Source organism: Protomyctophum parallelum, assembly GCF_964188405.1.
Source record: "Protomyctophum parallelum genome assembly, chromosome: 13".
In the NCBI taxonomy this organism is placed as follows: Eukaryota; Metazoa; Chordata; class Actinopteri; order Myctophiformes; family Myctophidae; genus Protomyctophum; species Protomyctophum parallelum.
In genome coordinates this window covers 46,772,549-46,785,762 of record NC_139708.1, presented here as the reverse complement: position 1 = coordinate 46,785,762, position 13,214 = coordinate 46,772,549, and the positions used below count along the sequence as shown (strand labels likewise).

At 43.6% G+C, this 13,214-nt stretch overlaps 2 protein-coding genes across 5 annotated transcripts in view; one reads left to right on the top strand and one right to left on the bottom strand.

Moving 5' to 3' along the window:
- LOC310869848 (histone H1-like) overlaps positions 1 to 13,214 on the bottom strand; it is a gene marked incomplete at both ends in the record, with an annotated part of 720,118 nt that overhangs the window by 541,325 nt on the left and 165,579 nt on the right. The window lies entirely within an intron of this gene.
- srebf2 (sterol regulatory element binding transcription factor 2) overlaps positions 1 to 13,214 on the top strand; it is a 41,759-nt gene that overhangs the window by 5,936 nt on the left and 22,609 nt on the right. Inside the window, exons 2-8 of one of the 4 annotated variants that reach the window (XM_083780786.1) lie at positions 5,125 to 5,558; positions 6,276 to 6,468; positions 7,145 to 7,308; positions 9,278 to 9,427; positions 10,422 to 10,736; positions 11,959 to 12,073; positions 12,499 to 12,653. In XM_083780786.1, coding sequence (XP_083636912.1) covers positions 5,125 to 5,558; positions 6,276 to 6,468; positions 7,145 to 7,308; positions 9,278 to 9,427; positions 10,422 to 10,736; positions 11,959 to 12,073; positions 12,499 to 12,653 — 1,526 coding nt within the window. Of the gene's footprint in view, positions 1 to 5,124; positions 5,559 to 6,275; positions 6,469 to 7,144; positions 7,309 to 9,277; positions 9,428 to 10,421; positions 10,743 to 11,958; positions 12,074 to 12,498; positions 12,654 to 13,214 lie in introns of all 4 variants that reach the window. The other 3 variants (XM_083780785.1, XM_083780788.1, XM_083780787.1) reach the window with 3 other exon arrangements.

The following is a 13,214-nucleotide window of genomic DNA, read 5'->3' as shown; positions in this document are numbered from 1 at the left end:
CATCCATGGTCCAGCTGGCTTTAACTGATAACCCAAACCTACATGATGGGTAAACAGAAGGGGAAAGTTGACAGCCTGTCTTAGTCAATACTACACAAACGTATAAATTAGGCTTTAGTTTTAGCACTCTTCAACCCACTGATGCTGCCAACATTAACCCATTTTGTGGCGGGAAGTTCGGGAACCCCTTTTGGTGTTTTAAGCATCATGTTATACTTTAGCTATTGAAAAATAGCAGATCTACAAGCTCATAGCGCGGCTACGAGCTTGTAGGTCTGCTATTTTTGAAACATCGTGAAAATGTGGCGAGAATCTTTGAATATATATTCTTTCAGAGTGAACGTTTTTAACTAAAATCTTTGCTTCTGGGGGGTTGGGGGGATCCCTGGAACAACATAATTTCAGATGGGGGTCGGTGGCCAATTACATATAATCTTGGGGTGTTTGAGAACCACTGACATGGAAACATAGGGTTTTCCAGAAAAAACACCAGAAAATGCCATCCAGAATGATGTAGACTAGACAGTCTGTAGTGTGTTGTTTGGTAAAACTGTCTTCTCTGTTAGAGCCTCCCATAGTCTAGTCTCCCTACAGAAGTAAGAGTAAGACCTTCAAATTCAACCTTGGTGGCTTAAAACAAACCAACTTGTCGTCATGATTCTACAACAGGTCGTTTCGAGGAAGCAATCTGATTGGTTGAAACAGCCTTCTAGCCGTGGATCAAACCAGCACTGTTCACCACCTAATCAAAACAAAGAATTCAGCCGCTCTGTTTTCCCAGAGCGCTAGCAAACTCGGTGGCTAGGCTAGCTAGTTTCTTGGGACATTTGTGGTCGTAGTGCCTACATCTGTCATTAAAAAGTATTTTTTTTTCAGCGATTTTCTTAGTTTTAAGGGTAACTGTTGTAGTGATGCTTGCGGAACTCGACTATGTCTCGTTCCTGACCGCGTCACTGTCGTGGCAATAATCACGTTAACCCACACCCTCTCGTGTAATATTGCTTAAGTAAATACCGGCTCCATTTGTCACTGGTGTCACTTCTCACATTCCACTGTATTTGCTGTGTACCGGTAATTGTCCCTGGCCTGTACCATGTTTATTTGTCATTGTATTGTATTGTACAGTATGTGTGTTTTTGCATGGATAGTTTTAAGAGCTTGCTCAGGCACTACAGATGGAAATGTACTTCAGGCTAACTCTGATCCATTTACATACTGTAGATTTGAAAAATGGTACATTCATCCCCAAATTGGAATCGCATGTTGAGGGCAAGTGATTACACGCTTTTCAGCAATGCTCAAAATGATTTATTCATAGACTCCACCAGGCGACGCCGACGGCATGGGGTGATGTTTTGCTCTCCGTGCAAAACATGTAGTAGTGTAGTGTACAGCTAATCTCTGATATTACTCCTCCAGATTCTGTCCAAAACAAATCGTTTCACAGTATCTCTATAGTCATGTGCTCAAGACGGATCTGTCCGATATTTCATATTCCATTCTAATTGGCCAACATTGGCTTTCAAAGTTTGCAGGATTGGCCCGTTTGGAACAAAAAGCCTCAAATCATGAACGCAGCATGCAATTTACGTGAAATCTTTCACAGACTTTCCTACTAGTTTGAGGAATATATCCCACCCTTTTGCCATCAAAGGCGTAAGAAGAAATGGCACCCGTTTTCACATTAGCCTATTATAGTGCCACCAGGAGGCCACAACCTGTCCTGGCCGGGTGGTGGAGACCTGTGCCCAGAGGGGCACTTTTTTCTAGTTTAATTTTATATCTATTACAACAACTGAACAGCACCCGACCCGTCCATCATCTGCTTACAATTTACAATTTAGGCATTTAGCAATTAATCCAGAGCGACTTACATTAAGCAAGAACAAAAATATAAACTATACATACATACTATACTATGCTATACATATGTACTATGACGTGCTATGACTACAGTACATACAATTATAGTGCTGTCTACATAAGATGCTATAAGTCTATATATAATGCTATCTAAGTCTACAGAAATGCTATATAAGGGGGTAGGGTAAGTGCTACGGGCAGTGATGGAGTCTGAAAAGGTGGGTTTTCAGACTACAGCAGAAGATTGGGAGTGATGCTGCCGTTCTGACTGCAATGGGAAGTGCGTTCCACAGTTTTGGAGCCAGAAGGGAGAAGAGTTTGGGACGTGTGGAGCGTTTGTCCTGGCGTGCTTGGTGCGCTGTACAGCTGGACCACAGTACACTGTCGGCACACTCACTGCTGCTTGTCATGACTGTGCAAATCAGCGTCTAGGTCTTATCTACCGTGAAACTGTCCTTTACCTCATTGCCATTGTCTCTCAGGGCCATCAGCGTTAAATGACCTTGGATTTGTTTTTCCAAGGCTAGCCATTTGATTTGAAGGTCTTTCTTCTCCATTTAGGTCTCACTCTTTGCTGCCTGAATCATTGCCAGCTATTTGTGACTGTGACGCCGGCAGAGAGTGTGTGTGATTGTGTGTGTGTGTGTGTGTGTGTGTGTGTGTGTGTGTGTGTGTGTGTGTGTGTGTGTGTGTGTGTGTGTGTGTGTGTGTGTGTGTGTGTGTGTGTGTGTGTGTGTGTGTGTGTGTGTGCGTGTGCGTGTGTGTGGTGTGAGCGCACACCAAGTCAATGCCACTACACAAAACTCTTAATTCTCACCTTGGGGTAGTAAACAAAGATCACACTGCAGTACTGGCACTCTGGCAGTGCACTCTATATATAAACTTTATTACAGGCTCGTGGCCCACAAGGTAAGACAGTACATCACATATACGAGAATACAAATAAATACAAATACAGTACATTTACCCAGCCCCACAGGTTATACTACTCTAGGCGAGGCACTCATGCCAGTGTCCTCTGATGGTAGAAGTGTACATTACAGAACTACGGCCTGGGTCTGTCATCTGTCCAATGAGACTATTCAGTGAGCGATCCAGCCTGCTCATGAATTTGAAATGTCAGGTTCCTCAACAGAGTACAGAGTACTAACACTGCACTCTATATATCTTCTATGGCCCACACAGGAATGTCTGTAATTGACGTATGAGCGCCGCAATTAGAGCTCGTACGTCTTTCTTCTTGTTTATTATATTGACTTAACAGGACGATATCTCACTCAAGGACACTTGACTTGAGAGAGATGAAGATAATGTCTTGTTGTAATCTAGGGTAGTAGTAGGCAAGTATCACCTCCTGCCATGTTTATATAGCAGGCAGCCAGGGGTGCAAAGTAAACGAGGCCATTTAATTAACCACAAGCACAGGATCCTGTCCTGGACCTTCTCATGCTTATTTTTATCTCGATGTCTGACTTCATGCACATTCACTGTCTTGTCTTGTATTGTGTTTGATGTAACCTATATAACCTATCTGTAAAGCACTTGATGTATGTCCTGCCTGTGAAGCACTTTGAACTGCAACCCTGTATGAAAGGTGCTATATAAATAAAGCTTATTATTATTATGGTTATTATAGATCCTGTGATCTTTTGTGGCCAGATGTAATTTCCTGGCGTTTATTAGGACTATAGTAAACCATACAAAAATAAATCACCATAAAATTGTGTTAAAAAATGCATATTTAGCCCCATGCTCGAATGCCCCCGCCCCCCTGTCAAAAACAGCTAAAATCCCTAAAACGAAAGAAAGCAGCAAATGAAAAAAGATTAACACTCATCTTTTAGTTTCTCTAATAACAACCTAAAACATGAACCTTGGTTGAAAAAAACTAATGTTGTCCTTTAAATACAGGGGGGCAGTCAGACAGATATTTTGTGAAGCCACAAGGAAATCGGGATTTCCTGAAAGTTCATATAATGGCCTGTTGTGGCGCTGTCACTGGGCCCAAAAAAAACCCATAGCCCCATAGAAGTCCATGTATTTGGGCCCAACTTCACCTAGACTGTATTACCTTAATAAACATGGTCATGAATACTTTTTGCTTCCAGTCACTAGTTTAAAGTCTCATTTCTAATGTCATAATATTCTGTTTTGAAAATTATGGTCCCATTTATAAAAACAATGACCATAAAGTCGCGCATTTTCTGAGGGGCGTGGCTACCGTTACAGTCTATGATCGGGATTCCCCACCCACTCGAGTCAAAATAAAAACCAACTAAGAAGAAGGGGGGAAGTCCCGCCTCGTTGTCTGGGCCAGCCAATGGGCCAGCTGGGCCCAAACGGATCTAGAAAGATGGCGACTTATAATTCAAGGACTGACAGGCTTCATTTTACGTTCATGTTAGACCTGGGGAACGCTTTGTCCATATTTTTTACAGTCTATGTTTAAATATGAAGGTGAACTCCCAATTTGAGCTTTATAGATGAATAAAAAACAATGCTGGACTCTTAGTCGCAAGGGAGGGCCAACCAACCTTATTGTACAGTATAAACTATGCAGTGATGGACAGGTCATGTTATGTCACTGAAAGAGCAGTGATGTAAATAGGTTTTCAATGTAATGAGTCCCAGGATGCAGGGATGGTCTTCTAGATGAGTCCCAGGGACATTGTATGAGTCCCACTTCAACCACATTAGGAGTCATATTTTGCCATTTTTACAAATTGCAGCATTTAACTACCATTTAATTTTATGCGGTTATAATGTGGTTATATTGATGTAGAAAACTGAAATCAAACTCAAATTATTATCATAACTAAAGCTAGCAAAATAAACTAGAATAAAAAAAAACAGTACAGTAGTGCATCCTGTGGATGCAGAGGTCGTTGTTTTATTGCGTCCCTTAACTATAAAACTGCGTTTTGGGATGCAAAATGCACCCTATTTTAACCTATTTTGGGCGGGGAACCCCTTTTGGTGTTAGCATTATGTTATGCTTTAGCTATTGAAAAATAGCAGATCTACAAGCTCATAGCGCGCCACTGAGTGGCGCGGTACGAGCTTGTAGGTCTGCTATTTTTGAAAAATCGAAGAACGACTGACATAGAAACATAGCTTTTTCAGAAAACTGTCAGGATGTAGAAGACATTTTTAGAATCTGATCTCAGGTCAGAATGGGATAATCTCTGAGAGTCGTCTCTCAATGTCCATAACGAGTTGACCTGACCTCTCTCTCTCTCTCTCTCTCCCTCGTCCCCTCAGAGATGCTCCAGTTTGTGAGTAACCAGGTGGGAGACTTCCCAGACCTTTTCGAGGACCAGATAGCCTCCGCAGGCTCTCTACAGACTGGCACAACAGCCCCACCCCCACGGCCCGCTGCTCAAACCCACCAAGCACAACAACAACAACAACAACAACAACAACAACAACCCCCCAAGGCTCCCCAAACCCCTCAGGCCTCCTCCTCCTCCTCCGCAACCCCCACAGTCGTCTACCAGAGCCTCACGCCAACGCAGACACTGGCCCCGCAGTCCCACCCCCTCCCCCTCACCCCGCCTCTCACCCCGGTGCAGACCCCTGCCACCACCCCCGCCCCCCCGCCGCTGGTGGTGACCCGCACCCCTCCCCTGCTCCAGCCGCGACCCCAGACCATACAGCCCATCCAACCACAGCCCACCACCCAGACAGCCATCCAGGTAACTAGTAGTATTTACTGTTGTGACGGTTTTACTACTTCGTCTGAATCTGGCGTGGTTTGACTTTGAAGGCACTCGGCCACTGTCCTCATAAGCTAGTCGGAGAGGGATCACGAAATTCATGATTCACTGCTTAACCCATTCTGACCTGAGATCAGATTCATACGAGGTTTCCACTAGACAAACGCTGGTCTGACGAACCCATTCTGACCTGAGATCAGATTCTAAAAATGTCAGTCGTTCTTCGATTTTTTTCGAAAATAGCAGACCTACAAGCTCATATCGCGCCACCGAGTGGCGCGATATGAGCTTGTAGATCTGCTATTTTTTAACTAAGCATTATGTTATACTTTAGCTATTGAAAAATTGCAGATCTACAAGCTCATAGCGCGCCACTCGGTGGCGCACTACGAGCTTGTAGGTCTGCTATTTTAGTCATAGTCTCTTCATTTAGTTTTTTTTTTAGTCACATTTTAGTCACCCGGAATGTTTTAGTGTTGGTCTAGTTTAGTCGACTAAAATGTCATAAGATTTTAGGCGGCTAAATCTACGGATGATTTAGTCCACTAAAGTGTATTTTGGCGGGCCTTGATGCCCGTCAGTATGTTTACTCATAGTTTTAGTCATCATTGATTCGTTTTTATTTAGTTTTAGTCAGTGAAAAAGGGTAGTCAACTTTTGAATATTATTATAATAACTTTTTTTTTTTTTACCCAGGTACACACACAGGGCATTCCAGTTCAGACCCAGAGCTTCCCCGTGCACACACTGGTTCAGACACACAGCCAGGCCGCGCTCCCCATCCAATCACAGGCTCCACATACCGTCATGATCACCTCCAACGGGACCCAATCACGCTTCATCCAGAACCAGGTCATCTGCCACCAGAGCCCCGCCTCTGGCTTCCAAGGTAATTAGCCCGTTTTGGGGCGGGAACCCCTTTTTTTGGTGTTAGCATTATGTTATGCTTTAGCTATTGAAAAATAGCAGATCTACAAGCTCGTATAACAATAAGACCTGATGATCATGTTTTAGGGTGGGGAAAGAAATCACAGCACTAGTTTTTTAGTCAAATATTCGGTCTATAAAACTGCATTTGTCACTTGAAATTTGTCAAATAATAAACCCCAATCCATCAATTATACTATCCTGACCCTTAAAGGTATATTCAGTGATTTCACTTAATTCAAATATCACTTATTTTTTTGTTTTGTTGTGATAATCCTCCCTACTATAGAGTGTGCTGGCCATATAAGGAGTTCCTCCCTGTCCCCAGTTAACCCCTGGGGGTCAAAAAAACCTTAGGTTTCGTTTTTGACTCTCTATCCTGATTGGACGAAAGGCTGGGTCCCACAGCCAAAAACGAAGGTTTTTTGAGTGAAATCACTGAATATACCTTTAAAATTTGTTATATTATTCAAATATTCCGTCTATAGGACTGCATTGTGTTTTAGTCAGTAAAAAACAGACCAAGAAAAAAAACGTATGTTTTTGAAAGCAAACCTTTTGGTATTCTCTAATCTGCCTGTACAGTTGTATTCACCCCCACTGTGCTTTGTATTTTGACTCCCATGTCAAAACCACAGTTTATCTGTCATCTCCATCATCAGTCCTCCAACCACAGATGCAGAGTATCATGACATCACCGCAGCTCCAGCCAATGACCATTCAGCATCAGCGTGTGCTGACGCCGGCCGGGCAGACCATCCAGACCATCCAATCACACCACATGCAACAACAGGTTCAGCAGGTACTCGTGTGTGTGTGTTATAGCACATTATGCAATAGGTCGTTTCGAGGAAGCAATCTGATTGGTTGAAACCAGGGGGGCAGTCAGACAGATATTTCGTGAAGCCACTAATGAAATCGGGACTTCCTGAAAGTTCATATAATGGCCTGTTGTGGCGCTGTCATTGGGCCCAAAAAACCCCATATCTCCATAGAGGTCCATGTACAGACTTATAGCATGTTATGTAGACATAGACAGCACTATAATTGTACATATGTATAGCATAGTAGTAAATATGTATAGTGTATGTATAGTTTCATTATATAGATATTCCACTGTTACTTTCTTAGCTTACGCATGTTTCATGATAAATGCTTTTATGTGATGTATTCCCATGCTTTTGTTCTTGCTTAAATGTAAATCGCTCTGGATTAAGAGCGTCTGCTAAATGCCTAAATTGTAAATTGCAAATTGTATTTGGGCCCAACTTCACCGAGACTGTATTACCTTAATAATGAATACTTTCTGCTTCCAGTCACTAGTTTAAAGTCTCATTTCTCATGCCATATACCGGTAATATTATTTTTGGAAAATTATGGTCCCATTTATAAAAAAAAATGACTATAAAGTCGAGTATGTTTTGAGGGGCGTGGCTACCGTTATAGTCTATGATCGGGAGCCACCCCCCGTTCGAGTCAAAATAAAAACCAACAAAGAAGAAGGGGGGAAGTCCCGCCTCGTTGTCTGGGCCAGCCAATTGGCCAGCTGGGCCCAAACGGATCTAGAAAGATGGCGATTTACAATTCAAGGACTGACTGGCTTCATCTTACGTCCATATCAGACCCGGAGAACGCTTTGTCCATATTTTTTTTACAGTCTATGGTCAAAGCACATTATACAACAGGTCTTTTCGAGGAAGCAATCTGATTGGTTGAAACAGCCTTCTAGCCGTGGTTCAAACGAGCACCACTCCACACCTAATCAAAACAAAGAATTAGCTAGCTAGTTTCTTGGGACATTTGTGGTCGTAGTGACTACATCTGTCATTAAAATAAATATGTTTTTTCAGCGATTTCTTAGTTTTAAGGGTAACTGTCGTATAATTGCAATATTACACTCGAGGGTGTGGTTTAACAAGATTATTGCCACTTCAGTGATGCTTGCGGAACTCGACTACGTCACGTTCCTGACCGCATCACTGTCTCTAGGCAATGATCACGTTAAACCACACCGAGTGTAATATTGCTTAATTATTTCAGAGTGAACGCTTTTAACGCAAACCTTTGCTTCTGGGGTGTCCCTGCCCTGGAACAACATATTTTCAGATGGGGGTCGGCGGCCAATTACATGTATTTTTGGTGGTCCTTGACATGAAAATGTTTGAGAACGACTGACATAGAAACATGTTTTTTTTCAAGAAAACTGTCAGGAAGACATTTGTAGAATCCATTTCATTTGTAGGTCCTCAGTTATAACTGGGCTAAGGGCCACCCTTTGTCATATGTAACTGTCATACATAATTCAACCCACTGGTTGAAGTGGGAAGCATGGGCAGTCTTGAGAATAAGATCTGCAAAATTGACCAATGCATTTATTGGCGGTCCCAAATTCCACAGCATTGACTTTGCCTCAAGGAGGTGTTTGGAGTGAGTGTGTGTCTGCCTTTCCACTAGAGCTTATGAAATGCGTTGCAGCTGTAATCAATGAGACCATTTAGCAAAGATCAATGTCAAAATTGAATGTTGTGCCCCCCCCCCCCCCCCCCCCCCATTTGCCAATGAACCTGTAAACTCAAGTACGCTTTGGCGTTCTCAAATAAACATGAATGAATGACAGCCAATGTGCTCATGCAGTGTTTTGGATCTCTCTCTGTCTCTCTCTCTGTCTCTCTCTCTCTCTCTCTCTCTCTCTCTCTCTCTCTCTCTCTCTCTCTCTCTCTCTCTCTCTCTCTCTCTCTGTGTCTCTCTCTCTCTCTCTCTCTCTCTCTCAGGTTCTGGTCCAACAGCCTCAGATCCTGAAGACGGACTCTCTGGTTCTGACCACGCTGAAGCCAGATGGTACCCAGGTTCTGTCCACCATGCAGAGCCCCGGAATCACCACCCTGACCACCCCTCTGCAGACCACCGCCCTGCAGGTCCCGGTCAGTCCCCTTTAACCCATTCTGACCTGAGATCAGATTCTAGAAATGTCTATTACATCCTGACAGTTTCATTATGAATCCATTCTGACCTGAGATCAGATTCTAAAAGTGTCTTAGATTTTTCAAAAATAGCAGACCTACAAGCTCGTATCGCGCCACTCGGTGGCGCGATATGAGCTTGTAGATCTGCTATTTTTCAATAGCTAAAGCATAACATGATGCCGACACCAAAATGGGTGCCCGGTCAGAATGGGTTAAACCTAGATGGATACAATACAACAATAACAACACTCGACTAAAACTAAGACTAAATACATTGCCAATTTCGTCAACAAATAAAAACTAGACTAAAATGTTTACACTTGGTTAAATGCTGAAAATAGTGTGAAAGTGTAAAATCAGCCATCAAGGCCCCCGCCAAAATACATTTTAGTCGACTAAATCGCATGGCATTTAGTCGACTATAACTAGACCAACACTAAGACATTCCTGGTAGAGGGGGAATGGGAAGAAGGAATAGAAGAGAGATAGACAGGGAAAGAGATACAGGCAAATACAAGTAGTAGCAATAGCAATAATAATGAATGAAATAGTGTAAGATAATATAACATGCTATAGCAATGTTGTCGGGTAATAATAATATCTAATGTATATTAGGATAATAGTGTAGTGGTGTATTAACCCATTCTGAACGGGAACCCATTTTGGTGTTAGCATCATGTTATGCTTTAGCTATTGAAAAATAGCAGATCTACAAGCTCATAGCGCGCCACCGAGTGGCGCGCTACGAGCTTGTAGGTCTGCTATTTTTGAAAAATCGAAGAACGACTGACATTTTTTAGAATCTGATCTCAGGTCAGAATGGGTTCATCAGACCAGTGTGTGTGTCCGGTGGAAACCTCGTATGAATCTGATCTCAGGTCAGAATGGGTTAATAATATGCACTCTTTCTAATATGCACAATTCTGCAAATCGTTGTCTCTTCTCAATCTAGACGCTGATGAGCAGCAACATCCTGACCACCGTCCCCGTCATGATGGGGGGCGGAGACAAGCTGCCAATCAAGCAGCTGCAGCCGGGCTCCGCCCACTGCGGCGGCGTCGGCAGGACGGTGATGGACCACCATCACCACCAGATGATGCTGGGAGGAGGAGGCTGTGGAGGAGGAGGGCTGGTGGTGGGCCCGGGAGGGGTGGTGAAGGAGGGCGAGAGGAGGACCACCCACAACATCATCGAGAAGAGGTACCGCTCGTCCATCAACGACAAGATCCTGGAGCTCAGAGACCTGGTGATGGGCAACGACGCCAAGGTCAGTGTAAGCAAGGCCTCCATTTGATACTTTTTTAACACCTTTAACCCATTCTGACCTGAGATCAGATTCATACGAGGTTTCCACTGGACACACACACACTGGTCTGATTATAACCCATTCTGACCTGAGATCAGATTAAAAAAATGTCAGTCGTTCTTCGATTTTTCAAAAATAGCAGACCTACAAGCTCGTAGCGCGCCACTCGGTGGCGCGCTATGAGCTTGTAGATCTGCTATTTTTAAATAGCTAAATCATAACATGATGCTAACACCAAAAGTGGTTCCTGCCTAAAATGGGTTAAGACGCGTTTCACATTCATAAAATGTCATAAAATGTTCACCTCGCCATGCAGTCACAGCGTAAGAGGCCGTTGATAAATGGTGGCGGCTGAAAACAATGGTTTTATATAACGAACGAACCCCTAAATGTTTTTTACGAGGTCTCACACCCTCAGAGTTAACGATGTGGAGATGCATAATCCATCCGAGTACAGAAACCTCTCCAACCTCCTAATTAAATTCATTGCACTCGGAGCAACCAGCAGGCTTCGGCCTTAACCCATTCTGAACGGGAACCCCCTTTAGCTATTGAAAAATAGCAGATCTACAAGCTAGAAAATAGCAGACCCACAAGCTCATAGCGCTATGAGCTTGTGGGTCTTCTATTTTTGAAAAATCGTGAAAATGTGGCGCAAATCTTTGAATATATATATATTCTTTCAGAGCAAAAGTTTTTAACTCAAATCTTTGCTTCTGGGGAGGTCCATATAGGAACAACATATTTTCAGATGGGGGTCGACGGCCAAATACAGATAATTCTGGGGGTCCTTGACGTGACATATTGAGCACCACTGATATAGAAACGGAGGTATTTCAGAAATGTTCAGGATTTAGAAGACATCTGTAGAATCGTCCTCCGGGTCTAAATGGGTTAAGACCTCAGACCCGCAAACGGGCACATAAGGGGATAATTATTCATAAATGTAATTAAGCCGGGTGAAAAGAGAGAAGAACAAAAAGGTTAGATCTCAATACTGTGGAATATATATATATATATACTGTGCACAAGGTGCATGATAATATACACATAAAAGTATAAGTCATTTAAATAGCTCTATTTTCTGATCTCCCTCCCTTTCCAGCTTGTATGGTATTAGTCAACGGCACTTTCAGGTCGGGACACACATTTGAACTCTCCCAATGTCTTTGACTCTACACAGATGCACAAGTCGGGAGTGCTGAGGAAAGCCATCGACTACATCAAGTACCTGCAGCAAGTGAACCACAAACTACGACAGGAGAACCTGGCGCTGAAGATGGCCAACCCCAAGAACAGTATGTGTCCCTGCCTTATTGATACATGTTCTACTAACCCCAAGAACAGTATGTGTTCCTGCCTTACTGATGCATGTTCTACTAACCCCAAGAACAGTATGTGTTCCTGCCTTATTGAATTATGTTCAACTAACTACAGCATGTGATGTACAGTATAAAGAATACTGCCTTTATCCAAGGCACTTTACAGAGATTGTGCATTACATTCACACATTCACACACACATTCATGCACCGATGGCGGTGGAAACCATGCAAGGCACCGACCAGGACATCAGGAGCAATTAGGGGTTCAGTGTCTTGCTTAAGGACACTGTATGTTGGCATAGAGTGCATTTCTGATGCTCTTGTCCTCGGCTCTCTCTCTCTCTCTCTCTCTCTCTCTCTCTCTCTCTCTCTCTCTCTCTCTCTCTCTCTCTCTCTCAGAGGGCGTGGTTCTCTCGGAGGACGTGGAGATGAAACAGGAGGAAGTGGTGATGATGTCGCCCCCGGCGTCCGACGCTGGCTCCGGTTCTCCTCACCAGTTCTCGCCGTACTGCGTGGACTCTGAACCGGGCAGTCCCTTACTGGACCATGACCAGGTAGACCCACTGTCTGAATGAACCGGGCAGTCCCTTACTGGACCATGACCAGGTAGACCCACTGTCTGAATGAACCGGGCAGTCCCTTACTGGACCATGACCAGGTAGACCCACTGTCATCAAGGCTTCGTTTTTGTTTTGTTTTTGAGTGGTGCAACCACTCCCTTTACGGAGCTATGTGTGTGGCTGGGTGGGTGGATATGAGCCTTTATAATGGGAGGTGGACGGCAGCGCGGTTGTGCAACCCGGTCTAGGATCGCTAAAGAAGGAAAGGCCGAGCCAAAAGAATAATGAAAAAATAGTAATCAGCGATGCCGTTTGATACCAATAATAAAGCTTATCAGACGGAGTACTCCGCCAGGAGCGGAATGTAATTAAATACCTTATGGCGGAGTACTCCGCCGAAAGCAGTAAGTCTGTTAACCCATTCTGCACCCATTTTGGTGTCAGCATCGTGTTATGCTTTAGCTATTTAAAAATAGCAGATCTACAAGCTCATATCGCGCCACCGAGTGGCGCGATACGAGCTTGTAGGTCTGCTATTTTTGAAAAATCGAAGAG